This window comes from Coloeus monedula, assembly GCF_965178545.1.
Source record: "Coloeus monedula genome assembly, chromosome: 9".
Taxonomy (NCBI): Eukaryota; Metazoa; Chordata; class Aves; order Passeriformes; family Corvidae; genus Coloeus; species Coloeus monedula.
The window spans coordinates 10,278,672-10,297,127 of record NC_138789.1 but is presented as its reverse complement, the minus strand read 5'-3'; the positions used below and the strand labels follow the sequence as shown (position 1 = coordinate 10,297,127).

At 38.5% G+C, this 18,456-nt stretch overlaps 1 protein-coding gene across 2 annotated transcripts in view; it reads right to left on the bottom strand.

Annotated features, from left to right (window-relative positions):
* Window positions 1-470: 470 nt before the first annotated feature.
* The window catches only part of NR5A2 (nuclear receptor subfamily 5 group A member 2), a gene marked incomplete at both ends in the record, with an annotated part of 84,806 nt that continues 66,820 nt past the window's right edge, over window positions 471-18,456 (bottom strand). For both annotated transcript variants that reach the window (XM_082286716.1, XM_082286717.1), the window contains one exon: window positions 471-718. In XM_082286716.1, coding sequence (XP_082142842.1) covers window positions 471-718 — 248 coding nt within the window. The remainder of the gene's footprint in view (window positions 719-18,456) is intronic.

Genomic DNA, 18,456 nt, shown 5'->3' with positions numbered 1-18,456 from the left:
GTGTTGGGTCCTTGTAAGGATGACAGAAGATGCTAGAGATGCAGTTTTGCATCTGTTGTAACTGTTTTACGAGTCCTCTATGCAGTGAAGGAATTTAGTGCACTCAAATTCCCCACCATCTTAGCTCAATAGCACGGATCAGTTTTTTTTCACCTAGGTTTCTTCATATTGGCAATCAGCAGAGTTAAATATACAAGGATCATTCTGTCCTTTTTCATGTTGACATTGGTGATGGTATCCACTTGGTAAGTTCACTCCAGTATAAAGTCCTATATAGATTCCTTTGGGGATGTGTAGCATATGATTCACAGTTTGCAATACAAATACCCTGATACATCACTTATTTACTATTAGTATTTGATTATTATACCATTTTGCAAAGTCTTAAAACCACATTTTAATTAGTGTTGCTTGGAGCAGTTCAGAATAATTTTTTTTCCTTGAAAGCAGAAGCTCTAATGGGTATAAATTTATGCTCTCTTTGCATGCAGCATCTCAATGAGAAGGTTATTACACGGCACATCCCCGTTCAGGTGTTTGTAATAGAGGTATTCTTCGGCCTGCATACTGATGGCCCGGATTTCTGGTAGTCGCAGGAGGAGCTGCCCAAATTTGTCTGTTTGCTGGGGGTAATTACACATTGTGTAGTCCAGCAGAGCAGCATTCACTTGTTCCTGAACACCTTCCACAAGCTGGAAGTTCTCGAGATTTTTGACATCTGAATGATAACAAAAAAAAAAAAGGTAATAATTCAGTTGCATTTTAATTCCTGTTTATGAAGGCAGTGTTTCACTAAATGGATGTATTTTTTTTGCCTCCTGACAAAAGCATACTTTACAAGCTGCTGAATATTCAGTGAACCCTTTTGCCAACTTTCCTGGGAGAACGATCACAAAAGAGCTTTAGTAGAGTGTCTTGTTGAAATTCTGCATATACCTCAAATCAATTAGACACCAATGGAGTCTGAGCAAGGTCAGCTCTTTTCATAGCTAACAAAAAGAAAGGTTGAGGATTCCTAAAGTAGAAGACCATAATATATTGCTAACAAATGAGTCCCAAGAGGAAGCCCTATCTTTAACCTACTATGTTACACAATTCATATAATTCTGTATTAATTTTTCTGACCCAAGGTGAAATCTGTGTCCAGGGTATGATGTAGTTAATTCTAATAAAAAGTGACAGCGTTCTTGTTTCTGTTTGACATTTTCTAAATGATTCTGAAAGCCTTTGACTTGTCTAGCCTATGTTAATGAACCATCTGGTACACTCCAGTGACTGCCAAAATAATATTCCCTACTAGAAACTCTCTAAAATATATATTTCACTGACTAATGATCTTTATAAAATGAAATCATTGTCCTTTGGGTGGAATACTAGATAAGACTGGTGCCCTTTAACCTGCATATGGTTTCTGAAATCCAACACTGATTTTTTTTTTTCTGGTATTGGACAACGGGGCATTTACATCAGCACAGCAGGTACAGTTTGTTCACTCTGCCTCTGTTTGATTATCTTCTGTTCCTATACAGCAAGTTCAAGCTCTGGAAATGCTGGTCAGAGATAAATGCCAGTATATTATCTCCTCATTGTTTGCTCCCCTGTGTAAAAGTCACTCAGATAGAATTGTCTTTTAACATGTCTGGTGAATGCAGAAGTTATTCTAAAGCTTGCAAATTAGAGTGCTGCTCTAATGCAGGAAGAGGGAACTGATCAAAGTGCACTTGCTGGGAGAGCTTATTTTGGTTGGTGTTTGATCATTTTTACCATCAGTAGAGTACTGTAGGACTTTCTTGTAAGGCTAAAGCATGGTGCTACTGGGCATAACTATACTGCTAATTCACTTTGTACAGACAGATCTGTTCATCTATGGATATTCTCAGAGCACAGGAGATGGAGAATTTGGCAGAATTTGGTTCATTGTAAATGCCAGCCTTTGATTGTGGGGAAATGAGTGTTTTCCTTTGCAAAACAGGAACACACATTGGTCACCCGATCCATCAGGAGCTTGGGAGGCTGTGTAAATTGGGTCTCACTGCACCTTCTCCTATAAGTGCTTTAAACAGAGCAAATACTGGTTCCTGCACATAACTTCGTGCTGGAACATGAGGGAAGTGGCTGGAGGAGGCAAACATTGTCTTTAGAACAAGAGGATAGGAAAGATGCCAAGGGTCCTGGTGGCAGCACGCACAGCCTCCAGAACCCAAGGCTTTGAGCAAGAGTCCCTCTGGAATGTGCTGGCTGCCAGCTGCCTGCCGGGTTCCCTCCTGCATGAGCCGGGGCAAGTGTTTCCTGCTGTGGTTGTTATTGCCTGCCTCTTTCCTGTCCCAGTTTCACTGTGGAAATGAAGCAAGCGACTCCTGAATTTGTGCTGCTTGTTTGGGAACTGGGGACATAACATGCACCAGAATTTTGGTAGCTGATTTAAGGAACTCGCCAGTAATACTTAAATTATGGTGTCTGTCCAGCAAGAATCATCTGAACTTTACATTATCCCGAGTGAAGAAGACAGGGAACTTCAAAGCTGCTATGCCTGGTCCCTTAGCTATTCAAACTCATTTATCCAAAGTCTTTTTGCCAGTGTCTCTGGAGATCTTTGGATAATCATGTTTTCATGTATTACACTGGACATTTTCTCACACAAAATATAGCTGTTTATTATTTTATGTACCTACAGAAAACTCCCAAGGTATTTTGTAGCTAGTGTAACCTGGTTTAGAAATTGGGTGTTCTAAGCATCTTTTTATAAAGTTAAGAAAGAAACAGTATCAACTATCACAATTAATTTAAATAGGTTGTTTCAGATGCAAAATATAATCATGAATGAACTGCTAGAACATAAAAACTCCCGCAGAAAACAGGGACTGTGCTGGAGATTAAACTGCTAAACAGCAAGGTAAAATGTATGATGAATACAGAATCAGTATTTGGAACTTTTTTTCCTCTGTAAAAATAACTTTAAAAGTCAGGAAGTTTTAGAAACTGTTCACTGATTCAACCCCCTTTAAATTCAAAGGGCATCTTTCTGTTGCTGTCTGTTTGAGCCGTACTGTGTATGAAATTGTGCTGGCTTCCTGGAAAACCAGGGTCATTGTTATTTTTACCCTCTGTTCAAATGTTGTTGCATGGATTATATATTTATTGAAAAATCACAAGATAAAATTTTACAGAGATTAAGAAACAAAATCTAAGAATTGCAAATCTTTAATATTTTTTTACAAAAGTGGCAAGTTTAATATATTTTTTAGAGATACCTTCTGTTTTTAGCTGTATTGATACCATACTCCAAGTCAAGAGGAGGCATAATATTTTATCTGTATTACTCCCAAACACAGGATCAGTGGCTTCTGGCAGTGGGTGTTCCAGAACAGTGTGAGGTGTTCCTATATACCCATCAGCTATATGGCCTCAAGGAGTCCCATGGGAGTTGCAGAACTACAGGGGAAGGTCTGTGCTGTTTTCTCATCTCAGTGGACAGTTCCTTCAATACTCACATGTGGCAACATAAGCACTGAAGTCAAGATGTAAAAACAAGTCTAATTGATACTAGCAGTAAATAAAAAGTAGTTCTGGGCTCCTATGCCACATTCAGCCTGAGGAAATACTTTTAATGTCTTTCTTCTAAACAAATTCTTGCTATTTGTGGTGAGGCTCAGTGCTTGTAAACAAGATGTTATTAGTTAACCAGTGAAAATGTGTAGATTTTTCCTGACTTTCTATACTGAAATAGAGACAGTCCAAGTAATTACAGTTTAGGACACCACTACACAATTCTTTTGTGTGTAGATCCCTCCAGGACTGCAACTGCAATCGTAAGGACATAGAGGCAACCTGATTTGGGGTTAGTCTCCATGAAGTGACCAAGATCTCTGGATATGACTTTATCTCGTATACATTAGCAGTGAATGTTGCAGTAAAGCAAATGAGACAGTCTGAACAGAGAGAAGTCAAAGAATATGTGCTGAGAGCACTGTGTAAAGCTCCACTGCCATCTCTCAAGCTCTCCTATGGTATTTTGTACATCAGAAATAGGTTTGCTGAACCCACAGTTGCAATAAAAATTGTGTTGTTCTTTTTGAGAGAAAATCATGAACTCTAGCTCTGATAAAAATGAGCAATAACAAAGGAAAACATGTGAATATTAAGTTATTTCCAGTAACTTCAAGTTATGCAGGTAGAACAAGAAATGGTACACAGTTTTTGCTGGTGGTACTTAGTGTTAGCTGGTAGTGATCCAAATGAGATTAAACAGTAACTTTGGGGTTTAAGTAGATGGTTTTCCTGTGGTTTGAGTTTGGTTTTGTGCTCACTATTATGTAACTCTGGCTAAACAGATTTAGTTTTTACAAGTGTTTCCTTTGACTGCTAAGGAGTTAACTTGGTGAGACATCAAGCCATGCTGGTGTAACTGCTGAAGGCAGTTGTGTACAATGAGCGTGAAATCTGCTACTGATGTGTACAGCACGTCCCTTATGCTTCCACATAATTCCACATTCCTGTTATTTTTTTTTAAACCGGAATGTCTCTTACCAATCTTTACATCGGTTAGTAACAATTTAAAGTACACATGTTTGAGCTTAATGCAAGAAATCATTTTCTGAAGTTTAGATGCTTGTAAATTAAATGAGTAGGAGTAGGTCCCCCCTCCCACCCACACACCCTTTAAATCCTAGCAGCTAGAAAAAGTGTTTTGTGTTGCTACAGTAAGTATCAGTCTCTTAGCTCTTCTACTTTATTCACTCAGGGACTAATTACCAACTTTTTACATGAAACAGCCTTACTGTGAGCTCACAGTGGGGCGCGCATCTTTTTCTATCCTTATTGAAAAGTAAACCCTTAGGTCTTCCGGAATATATTATATGTTTTACAAGAAATAGCAATTGCTTTTCTGTCAAACAAAGAATTTTTGTTCTCTGTAGCTTACTTTTGACGATTAAGACAAAAACAGTATTATAGAGTGTCAGGATCTGCTCTGCAGTCACAGTAAAAATCTGCCAGTATTCCCAGATATCCCCCCATTTTGATTATTTTCTACATCTGCCATAAGTCTGTGCATTAAGCTGAAACTGCATACAACATTCAGCCCAAGGAGAACACTTTTGCATATTTTCCCCCAAAATGGGTCTGGTCTTTAGAGGGGAAAAATATTTAGGTTTCAGAGAGATTTTCTCCCTCTCATATTCCAAACATGAAATACAGAAAATTTGGGGGTGTACTAATCTATTGAGAGTTTCCTTTCGTCTGGGAATTTTGAAAAGAAAAATGAAACAGAATGAGAGATTTAACTTTGAAAAACAGTAACTCCTTAGGAGCACAAAATATTTCCTGGAGAAAGCTGGTTAAATGTTACTGCTCATATAATCTATTTGATCCTGTTTCTACATGAAGCAATGAAGAGGTGTGAACACAGCTCAGGTGCCTCTGTTTTGCACCATTGTAAGGATGAAATAAGATTTTGGGTCTCTCCATGGGAAAGAGGATTTCTCCCTTTCACAAGCCTGCTTCCAGTCTTATGGATACTCCAGGCACTAGGGCTTGTTACCCACCCAGGCCTGAGCTTCCTCACCCTGAAGATGCTGATGAGCCTCATCATTTAAGGACTTTATTGAAACCCAATGGCTCTAACCCTTCGTAGCTCTTTGGAACAACTGATTAGCTCGTGGATAAACTGTGATATCTTCCAAACTCTGCTGAGGGTGATTTTGGCCAGGATGGCCTTCAGACTTGCCCTCTGAGAGGTTTGCCTGTTCTTTCAAGCCATGCTGCATGGCTTAAGAAGCAGCATTGCCTCTGCCTAGAAACGTTCTCTTTTATCGGGGAAAGCGACAGTGTGCCTCCTCACATGGCTGGGGTTCTCATCAGGGGCTTTAGTGTGAGGCCAATTCCCATTTGAGCTTGAAGATGGAATGTGTTACTTCTGATGAAGGTTTTTACCCCAGAGTAGCTCAAAGAAGGGGAATTAACCAGGACTGAGGTGATGTTACCGAACCTTCCTCTATTTAAACATTTTTACTATATTTTTCCTACTTTCTGCTAGCCTTGCAAAAATCTGTGTGTTACAGGACTGAAAACATAGGTAGATTTTTGACGTGCTAAAATTTGTTTTGAAGGCAAGTATAGTAATGGTTGATAAAATGCCAGTCTCTGAAAATTACCCACAATTCTCCTTCATTGAAACTAAGGGCAACAGCAGCAGTTCCATATAGCACATCTGTTATGAAGGCAGATGCATGCCATTCTATAGTTAAGCCTTCTTGACAGACAAAATGCTATAATGAAGGAAGATTTATGGTAAAGATAAGCTCCTTACTGCAAAATTCCCCTGAATTTTATTACAGCAGGACTCTGCTGAGTATTACTCACTTGGAAGTCATGGGAAACAATTCTTGATAGATGTTTGTTAATCAGTGATAAGCTGCATATATTTAGCACTTTCCAAGCCTTGAAAAACCTCAAGACTATGAGAACAAAAACACTTTTTTTAAGACTCCCAAGTCCAAACCGAATGTGTAGAAAACTTTTCCTGTCTTTAGGATTCTTTTTTGGCAGTGGCTAAGCTATCTGTAACAGTGCAACAGTCGATCGCTATTTATTAGGGTCATAAAGTAATTTTCATTTTCAGTTGAATGTAACATCTGATAAAGGGCACATTGTTTTGAAAATCTTTATTAAATTCTTCTATAGCAGAGCATTTCGTTCATGCCCAAGTGTTGGGCAAAACTGTGTATCTTTTTAAAGTGAGAATAAGATACTTACGAGAACAAGCTGTAATTCTTAGTCTGGATCCTATTCCACTCCCTCAGTTTTCAATCTTGATGGACTTTTGGTTTCTTTCAGAACAACTTAGACTCAACTAAAACGTTTTCATATTGCTTTATAGTGGTAGACTTCTTTCTGATACTATTTAAAATATTGAAGCCTGTTTTCTGTTCTAAAAAGATTGTAAAATGATGGATTCTTACTGAGAAGTTCCTGGTGTCAATTAAGAACCATGCTTATTGATGTGAGTAATTTTATAATTTCTTTTGCCACTGTTAGCTCTGCAATGGGAAGAGAGACATGGGGAAATAAGGGGAATTCCTCTCCCTGTGCGACTGTGGAAGTAGGTTACTACTTTTCAATTGTTTCTTTTCTTATACTCCCAGTAAAGACAAACGGCAAAGCTTAATTTGATTTCTTGAATCTTTATGACTGGTGTAATTACGGAGCCATCACTCAGGAAAATAAAACTGCTTGACTTTCAGCAGCTCAGGCTGAATTTACTCTCTTGGAAGTTAAACAAACAAACAAAATCTCCACTCACTTCTTGTCCTGACACCCCAGGAACCAACATCCTTATTACACGCAAATGAGGCATATGTGATATGGTGGTCATTGAAACACAATAAAATGAGATCCTGCCAGGCCTCTGATGGAAGAGTTGCTCACAGGTCCTGTCCCAAAGTCCACAGCCAGGTACACCCTTAAATACAAAGTCCACCATTTCTCACTGAAACTCGCGAGGGAAAAATGCACCCAGGTACAGCCCCACAGCCAGGGGTGTGGAGAGCCAGTGGGGATGAAACTATGGCCCAGCCCAGAAGATGCTGGGACAGTCCCACGGACAGACCACAGTCCCAAGCAGTGGTTCCACTGCTGGCACTTCATCTTGGCCATGCTTAAAGTCCACTACCACCTCACTTTCTTTCACTTTCTAAAGCTCCCTCCTTGCCTGCAGTTCAGTCCCAGCCTGGCTCCTGCCTTGTGGGTCAGCAGTGAAACGTGTTGCTTGTCTCTTGCTCATCTGGGACTGAGTGCAGCCCGTCTATTGCCCAAAGGTTCATTCTGTAGGTATTTTAATCCATGCTTAAGCATTCACTGATGGGATTATGTTGCACACAAAAGAGTAGCTGCTGCTTTCTTTGAAGACATGACAGAGGAACAGGAGTTTGGAGAGCAGTTGCTCTGTTGCGTCTTCAAGGAAAATCCCCAAACAACTGGGATCTCTCACCATGCAATGGGTGGTCTCTGCTATCGCTTGCTACAGGCTGTTCTCAGTGAAAGTGTCCTTCAGGTTGAAGCTCTGCTGGTACACTGAAAAAATTAACCCAATGTAATTTAGCCCAAATTTACTGCCTGCCTTTGTAGACTAGTGGAAAGGGAACCTGCCTGGGCTAACAAGGCTTTCTGGTGCCTGCTTCCAGGCTTGTTTGTGTATTTGACCCAGTGACTGCTTAAGGTAAATGACAGATCAATCCTAGATAAAATGTCTCCATCTAAGTCTCTCTTTTCCAGGAAAAGAAAATGTAACCACTATCTTCTGAAGGAATATTCATATTTGTATGCCAGCACACGATGGTAAAACTAGGGCAGAAATGATTTAGTGAAGGTCTCACAGATAAACTGAGAAAGAGAGTCAAAACTAATTTTTTTCTGAACTCCTCACCTCATCCCAGGGTCATATTATATGTTTGGCCTAGAAATGTTTGTCTTTGAATATTCAGTTAGAATGAGTGTAGATAACAACACTATTGTGCTAATTATCATGCTATCAACAAGATTTTATATATATATATATATATATATATATATATTTATATGCTTACATGCAGGCAAATCTACAGCCAGAGCAGTAGTATCACAGTATCACATTTCATAAAAAATAAGACTTAATGTAAATTTATTGAACCAAAGAGTTTCCCCAGTTAATTTCTGCAACATAATTTTAATCTTCAATAGCACACAGGGTTGTTGGTGTTTTAAGGGAATGTCAATGCCTACAATTTGTAGGGTGTGAATAGTTTAAGATGTCATAAATATTTATGAAGTTCCTGGGAATGGTGATAGGGACATCATACAAAGTCCTTGAAGTTACGAACTGAGGCAGAAAGGGTGTTATATGCAAATTGCAAAAATAGTGTGGTATAGTTTTAAGAGGAGCAAAAAAAAAAATCTATTATTTGGATGAGAAGAAGCTGAATATTTGGAAAATAAGGAATGAAAATTCTTGAGAGATTTGCTTTTACCTAGAAAAATTTTTCTTTGCTTTTGCCTAGACATTTGTAACTTTTCTGAATATTTGGCTTTATTGCTCTCAGGAGAAGCCTGCACATTATCTATCCTTTCCCTTTCTATCACTCTCTTGATACTCAAGTACTGTTTAAAGTAGGAATAACGGAACAGATTAATCTCAGAGGTATTTCTACTGCTGCCACTGGAACTAGAACAAGGGGTGATATAGTCCAAAAAGAAGAAATAGAAATATTCTCTGGAAAAATATAGAATAGAAATTTCTACTGAGGTTAAAACACAGAAATGCAGCTGCCACTGAAACCCTTTTGAGTAGCAGGCTCTATCCTTTTATAAAGCCCATCTGTCTCTGCAGAGTATAAAAAATGCATGATCATAAAAAGCAGTACTCCTTAGGGGAAAAATCTCTCTGTACTAATCTTGTAGTCACTTCACAAAACAGTTTTTAATCCCAAATTTGCATTTGATTTTCAGTCAGGAACTTTTGTGGTTTTTGCAAAGTTTTCTTATTCCATTAGAATTAGATATGAGGTACAGTTTGTTCAGGTGGCAAGTCCAGACTATGAATAAACCAATGTTATCATATGAAAGAGAATTAAACAGGCAGATCCAAGTGGGGATATATTAAGCCAAATTTAAGCTCCAGTAGTTGAATTTAGCCTGTACTAGATGTCTGGTTTGCCTCAGGATATATTCAGCTTTCCAGCTAATCGACTGAGGAAAACTGCCTCAGGTATGATAAAATTTACAAGAGAGCTCAGTCGAATAGCTCTTGTTATAAATACTAGCTTAAAGGCATGCTTCTAGTCTTTGGGATCAGAACTGTATTTGCATGTAATTATTATACTTCAAACTTTTTTGAACTTGGTTAAAAATATTAGACCAGCCAGTTAGGCTTATATCGTTATAGTGCTTTCCAGATAATGGTAGAACTTCATACCACTTTTTTATTTCTGGGTGAATGCTGTTTGGTTTTATTCTTTTGTTTAGATCCAAAGTCCCACAGGAGAAAAAAATTATTATAATATATTCTCACTGAGAGAAGGAGAGATAGTTAAGCAAAGGTGTTTTAGTGATGTGCTAATCTAAGAGGTACAGCAATTTACTATGATTTTCTGTCAACATAATTGACAAATAATTCCGTTTTAAGCCTTTTGCACTATTTTCAGACAAGGCTTAGTGTGAGAACTAATTGTCTTTTAGTCAGTGATTTCAAAAACCTGTTTTTCCCCTTTTCTGAGACTTTTCAAGACATGGCTTTACCAGTTCTGTCTGCCAATATTTGCACTAACAAAGTTTGGAGTTCTTTTTCACTGAACCACGGTGTATCAGTGGAAGCTGATTCTAGTTTAGAAAGAACATGAAAAAGGTAAGCACTTCTGTATGAGAAGTGAAAATCAGTAACAGAACTATTTTCTGACATAATTGTGCTGAAATAGCATAAAATGAAGTGCTTTCATTTAATTGCTTAGTCCTGAAAGCACTGCAGTAGAAACAAATACATGATGCCTGCTATGGAAAGATTTGAATTTTACTATTATTAAGAGGTGGACTCTACTTCGGGCAGTTACAGTTATTTTCTATGTAAATATACCTGTAGACACCTCACGATGGTACACTGAAGCTGCTACTGTTTCAACACCCTATCAAATTAGCACTGACAAAGACACATGCTGGCTTAGATGAAAAGAGCCAACAAGTCTGATCCCATTATGCACAGGCGTGTAGCAGTCACCAGATCACTACCACACCTGACTGTAGCAGGCCATGAATTTGCTTAAATTTGCAAAGGAGTATTCCCAGTATTACCTTCATGGACCATAAACACAACTAAGGCCGATAATGTTCTGCTGCATTATTTCAGAGCATATTGTTTCTGACTTTGTGTATTGATCTGAGAGGAAGTTGCAAATTTCACTTTTTACTGTCCCAGATGTCTGAACTTAGTTGTGGAAATGGTTTGGCATATGGAATGACACAAGCCTGCAAGTGTCAGTGGTGCCTGTAGGAAACACTGGAGAGGAACCCAGTGTGTGTCAAAAGAGCCTTTGGACTGTTTTTCCAAAGACCTGGATGTGTTCTTCATCCTTATTCCTTAAACTTTTAAACATATAGATACGAAAGCTAAAGAAAAGCCCACCTGAAAGTCCCTCTGGCAACACGGTTACTCATCAATCAAACAGATAGGGTAGGGAAGTGAGGAATAGAGGAAATACTCTTACACCTGCATTTCAAACGTGCAGCTTGTAGGAGAGAGTTTTATTTTTCAGCTACCTCTGATTTCTTGATGGGAAGTCCTGGTCAGAAAGGATTGGATGCTCTCAGTAAGGTACTGCCTAAGCACATTTTTAACATTTCAATTGCTCAGTAAGAAACAGCAGCAGGAAAGCTCCAGATTTGTGCTTACTGCTCAGCTCAGACTGAAATGTTTTGGTCAGGTATGGGTAAGGTGCTTCCATAGACAACACAGTTCATAGGCTTAACAGGAGGAGCATGAATTACAGGGCTCCAGATCCCCACTAGCCAAGAAATTGTTCTTTCCTGTAGCCTTGGAGCCACAGCAGACAGTGGGATATGCATTTGGCAGGATACAATTCATGTGCATGTACACATGTGCATCCTCATGCTTTAGTTCCATGGAAATCCACAGGCTTTCAAATCTAAGGTATTAAGCATCAACCACTGCATTTACAGCTGTAAATCACCACATTCCCAAAACACCCAAGTAACACTAACTCCTGCAGCAGAGCTGCCCACCCGCCCTGCAGGGACTCCTGCCCAATTGCTGGGGAAATGACCTGAAACGCTAAATGGCCCAGGCTTGTTCAAGGCAATGCACTCACATGCTTACTGTTCTTGCCTTTCTTCATTTACATTCACTAATTGGAAGTTAATTTACTCCCAGAGGCAAATAAATATTTTTAAACCAAAAATTACGCTATTTTTTCCAAACCTTGTGTTGAAAAGCGACTCAGTGCTTTTCCTAGTGCACAGTCCTAGGAGCGCCTCTGAGTGTGTGGTAACACCGTGCTGCCTCTTTCAACTCTATCCCATTTGTGTTTAACACAGAGATTATTGGTCTGTTCACCAGTCAGCTTGCTTTGACTGATAAGGTAGACTAGTTCAACAAAGATTAACACAGCTCTTACCACTTCTGTCCAACCAAGCCTAATAAGCTCACAGTTAAACACAGCCCAGCAATTTATATTGGTATTAATTTCCTCTGTCAGCCTTAGATTAAAAAAAATACATAGATAACAGTACAGCAAGTACAAATCAAACCTGACACCGGAATAAAATCACATACTGGAAAACTTGACATAGAATCCGGTGGTGTCAAAAATCCTAGATATTTGTTGTTTCCAATTCAGGCATTCTTCATTTAGACCAAAATAACAGACATCCGTAGTGTACCTTACTGCTGGTGACTATTTAAGAGCTAGGTGCTCTCACAGCATGGTACTCTTTATGTGCACAGTAATGAAAGTTCACTATTGATTTTTCTGTAGCTGCTTGTAACTATTATAGTTGATACATCAATAGAAAAGGAAAGCACAATGTTTCACAGGAGGCAGAAAATCAGAGAATACATGATGCTGTGACAGTAAATCATGGCATAATCTCAAGAATTGATAGATGGCTACCGCTAACTTGAAACCCATGGCTTTCTCTGAAAAGACTAACCTATAATCGTCCAATATGTTCTAACAGACTGACTGCCCATAATAGTGGTAAAGGACACAACACAATGTTTCATCTCCAGAATAATGGTTTCCACAAACCAGGTTGTTGTGGTGGAATTTGTTTTGTGTTACTGCAAAGAAAGGAGAAAGAGTGGTGGGAATGCCATTTAGACTAATAGTCACAGGTTGTAGGGAAAAGACATTTTTTTTCAGAAAAGAGCACAGAAGGGTTTTGTTTAAAAAATAAAAGAGGAAGAGAAGTTGTTATTAATTTTTAACTTGCAAAAGTCTGCAGTTAGTTGAAAAGGAAATGCAAAAGAGCTGATTATTCTTGAGATCAAAATATTGGAGGTGTTTTGTCAAGAAAGGCAAATGCAGAGAAAATACATTTACTGTAGCTGTTTCCAGTTCCCTGGCATCCTGAAAGGGAGCCAAAGGCACGTAAGTAATGAAAACTCTTTTAAGTGTCTGCTTCTCTCTGCTGCATTTTTGAGGGGCACAATAATCTCTGAATTTTACAGCATGCCTGGTGATTTTTTAACAGGAAAGTTCTTAATTGCTTTGTTCCCTCTTTACTCCCTGGCTCATCTCTGGTAGCTTAAGCTATGATTTTAATTAATTGTGAGGGTCTTTTTTTCCTGTCTCAAAACAGAAAGGGAGGAAGTACTGCTAGTAAGAGGTGGCCAGCTGGAGCACCAGTGTGGATGACACTGCTCCCACAGTAACCTCTCAGCAATGATCCTCTCTGGAGGATATTTTCATTGTGTAGCATTGTTTTCCAGCACTTCTTTCGGGCATGGGAATTTGATACCTGCCCTTTTCAACCTTGCTGGTGACTCCGTTCTCTAAAGACAAATGTGTCCCAAACAGGATAGTCCTAGACAAGAGGAAAGAACTTTCAACCAGGCTTGAAGGACATTTGTCCGGTTTAGGCTGTAGGTTTTTCCCACAGTGAAAGACTGGATAGTGTCATCTGTCTTGTTCCAAGCAGTCTGCTGATCTCTATTACAGTTTGTGGTGTTGGGGAGCAAAGATGCTGTTGCAGTGTCCTTCCCCATTCTGATGTTGAAATCTTTCTCTTTACTGAGATGAGACTTTCCTTCACTTAACAAGCAGAGGTATTATGTAATATAATACACATCAAACCCTCCCAATATTGAAGTTGATATTAAATGTAGGATTTTCCTTATTAATCTTTCAATAACCTTATAAAGAAGACTCTTAAACTGCCCTTAGGATGATGGCCATGTGTGAATCAAATTTTTGCAAGCCACATGGGCTGTTTCTGTTTGTCCCATGCTAAATGGCTCTGCACAGGACCAGAGCAATACTAGGAACTCCTGCTCTGAGAGATTCATCCAATCTTGGTAGCAGCTTTGCCAGAACCTAAGGAATTTTACTTTTCATCCCCCACCCCTTTCCTGCCAGCAGAAGTCATTTGGGACACACTCCAAGCCGTGAGCTTGGGAAGGAGTGTTTCTGCACAGTCCCCTTCTGTCTCTCAGTTCAAGATTCCAGCTGTGTTCAAGGCTGGGCCATAAAGTTTGTTTCTCGATTTTCCTTCATTGTTTCATTCCTGTTTGCTTTTGTTTCCTCCCTTTCCACCTCTGGCTTGGCTTTGATCACAGTTCCATGGTTTCTCTTTCCTTCCTGGCCTTTTCCCCCTATTTTCTTGACTCCTGCCTCAAGCCCTCCAGTCTCTCTCTGTTCCTCTGATCCACACCACTGCTGTCCCTTGTTTTCATCAATCACTCCTGGTTTCTGATCTGTGCAGATACCCTCTTCTATGCCACTCTTCTCTCATTACTCTTGCGGATCCTTTTTATCCCCTGTGATTTCTTTTCATTGTTCCTTTACAGAATTTCACCTCTCTATTTTAATTCCCTCGGAGACAGCCATTGCTTTTGTTTCTCTTTCAATATTCAATCTTGCACAAGCAGCAAAGGGGTAAGAGAGAGAAGGAAATTTGCCATAGTCTACAGTGCATCTCCAGTAAATGGCCAACACTTACCCATATATAAACTTTCAGGTAAGAGCATCTGCAATGTGGTTTTTTCACTAGAAATACATGAGGCAGTTTTCAGTCTATATATTCTGGTTTTTAAAGTATTTAGTAAGTTATCTGTTACTGCAAAGTTAATTTAGTCATTATACTCCTTTATCAAGATCTTCATTCAGTGAAACATTTAAGAATATGTTAAAATTAAGACTATATGGTAGTATTAGTGGCTCAGAGATTTAGGATATTCATTCACTTCACCGTATTTTAATATATAACCATGTATTCCTAAGTTATGCTGGGTACTTGACTAACAAAAGTAGTTACTGATGTTAAAGATTTCTGCCAACAGCAGCTAAAAAGATTCTATATAATACTGTCTTTCCTTTGTTACCTATATAATACATTCAACTTGCAACTTACACATGTAAAAATGTTAAGAAATTGTAAAAGTATTCCAAAAGTAGAAGACACCTATAAATGTGGGTTTTGTGCAGGTAATTTTTCCCCCTTACAGGAGGTGTTTAAAAGCCAGCCTTCCTAGTAGCTTACAAACATATTAGGGGAAAAGTGCAGAGCACACTGATTGGGTTATTCTGAAATCCCCACTGTCTCCACACAAAGGCAACAGTACAGAATACAAATATTGCTTGATACCCATGTTTCTAATTACTTGCAAGATTTGTGTCTAACAAATATATGACCTAATTTTCTCTCAAGCATCTAATCCTGTTGTTATTTCAAAACCTTGTTAAATATGCATTTTAGAATAAAATGACATGAAAAGAAAGTACTTGCTGAAGATGGTTAATCTTATTTCCATGGCTTGCAGCTGTCAGACAACATAACCAAGTAATGATCAGATTGAATCAAATTCATGCCTCAAATAATGCCATTGTACTCAACAGTTACATGAGGTATGAATTTGCAGCATTCATTGCATTTAATGAAATAAAATCAGGACAAATCAACAGCAATTATTAACTTTCCTCTATAATTTAGTGTAGTTTATTCAAAAAACTCAATCAGCCTTGAAACAGAAGGCTTTCTCTGGGATTCCTGAAAGAATTTTATCATTCACTAGTCCTACACAAAGGGCTGAGATGAATGATTAAAATTTTATTTGTTAAAAAATATTGGTTTAATTCTGAATTGTTCCTCATAAACTCAGCATTTGTATTTTATTCCTTTTACATTATGTGCTTTTTCCCCCAAACCCAACTGATTGTAGATTTCATTAAGACAGATACCTGTAAGATAGACACTGTCCTACTTTCTTTCATACTGCCTGCACGTGTGTGCAACCTGCATAGGAGGATGGACACAAAACCTGCCAGCTCACTGAAAAAGTGTTCTCAGGAGCAAAACATTGTTTATCGAAGTCATCACTCCATATATCATTTAGCATCTATCAGACATTTAAGGACTGACTTTTAATTGTTTGGCTTTGCTATGGGTTTTGACAGCTAAGCGAAATGAATATGTTTTTTGTTTTGTTTCTCCATAATGAAATAAAAGGCAGGGCAAAAGAAAATCCACTTTTTCCTGCATGTGCTAAATGCACTTCTAAAATAGTCCTTCAAATGATGAATTGTCAAATTTTTTTGCAAAGTTTTAGGCCCTGAAAATACAGCAAGGAACTACTTTCGTGCTAAGTGATTTATGAAGGAAAGGATCAAATTTTCTCAAAATTCAATCAAGATATTTTAAATCAGATTCCTTTAAAAACTGTGTTTGTTATGAAATCTGTAGGGATTTCAAACAGTGTTGTTCCCATCTGCCTCTACATAGTATCTTTAATACTCTGGATTTCACCACTATTTACAAAGATAGATAACTATTGTTTTTGTTTACCAGATTGCATAGTTGAGATATCATTTTAGAGACTTAAAAGTAATGGAATGAGAAGCAGAATTGGAGACAAAAGGGTTGATTTCTCTGTTGAGCAATGCTGCATCCATGAAAGGAGAACATCCCTCATGAGATTATTCTGAAATGAGGTTTTGTTCATATTCATTTGCTTTACTTTCCCAGAGGGTTAGAGTAGAAATGTGGAATAGCTCTTCTAGTGGCAGAGTGGAGTAGCCTGGCTGCCTCGCTTGAGATCCTGAGAAGAGTTAAATGTTCCAGGAGCAGACTGGCTGTTTAACTGTTCTGCTGGCCCTCATCATCTCTAGTAAAAAATGGATCCCTAGTTCCCAAGGCAATATGGAACACAGAGCAGTGAGGGGCTATAAAAAACTGCTGGTAACTGTTCACATTAAAAGTTATCAAATTTTGATTTTTCAAATGCAGAAATACTTGTAAAATTTGAAATTAGAAGGCATGATAAATTTCAACTTCTTGACAATTTAGGGACAAGAAAGGACCCCTATAATTATTGTTGCCTCTTTCAGTCTTCTGCTGAATGCAAGCCATAAGTTTCCATCCAGCACTTGGGCATCAAGTCTGTAACTTTTGACTGAGCTCTATCATAATAATTTAGAGAAACATCATCTTGACTTCAGATTTAAAGAAGCAGAGCTTTCATTATATCCAGAGATGAGATCTTCCAAAAGACAGTGATCCTCACCTTTAAATTAGTGTATTTCTAATGTAGTTTATCCCAAACTGATATTACAGAGCTAATTCTGCAAATGTGTTCCCCCTGACTTCCATGGGATGTGCACAGGGGACGGTGTTTAGTTGATTAAATTTTTAACAAATACCACGTTGCTTCAGCATATCACATCTCAGGGGCCACAGCATTTCATGCTTTGGCCTCAGCAAATGGTGCTGCCAAGGTACTCTTCCTATCTCATTGCTTCCCTGTCTTGGCAGTTTTCCTTTGCCCTGCTACATTCACTTCCAAGCCTTGTGCCAGTCCTTGCCTTACCTATCATCAGTCATTCAGTGTCACAAGGTTGTCTCCTGCCCTGGACTTTCCCAGAATGCCATCTCCATTTCCCACCCACCACCTTTCCAGACCAAGTCCTTTTCCACTTTCTCCTTTCTGCCTCTCACTCTTAATGTGCCAGATCTATTTATCCACCTTCTTCATATTCCCTTGCAAAACTTTTTGTTGTGACATCTGAGGGAAGCCTGGACTGGGTGCGCTGGGACTGTGCCTGTGATCCCTGCATTATCTGCCAGTCGACACCTGTTCATCAGCACATATGGGGATTGTATACTTTAAATGAGCATTTAAAAATGCCACCTGCTGTTAAGGATTCCTCATCAGAAAATTAAGAAATTTCCTATTGATAAATTTGTCACAGTGAAAGGATCATCCTAGCTAGATGTCTCATTCTCCATTCTTTGGGTGCACTCCCAGGCACTCTGCAGATGAGAAAGTAATTTCAAAAAGTCTATTTGAAATACTGCAAAAAACCAATCAAGGATCCAAGGGAGCATTTTTTTTTTGTCAGAAATTAGTATGTGAAAAAAGGTACTTAAATAAATCTTGATTTTATCTATTAGTCAGCTGTCAGCTAATAATAAATTATATTTAGTTCCTTCCTTGTTATAAATACATATTGATTAGTTTTAAACTCTGAACTTCAGAATGAGTTATATCTGGTCATTGCTAAACTGCTCTCGTCACTAAGAAAAATATCTCCAACACCTATTATACTGCACTTAATTAAGACAAGCATCAGCTTTATGTACCTTTATTTGCTTCTGCCAAGTCTCTCTGGTATAAATATTGAGCAGTCACATCTCTTGAATACTAATCGATCCTTCCTGAATTCCAAATGATTACATAAAGTTTAGGAGGTGTTTCTTTGG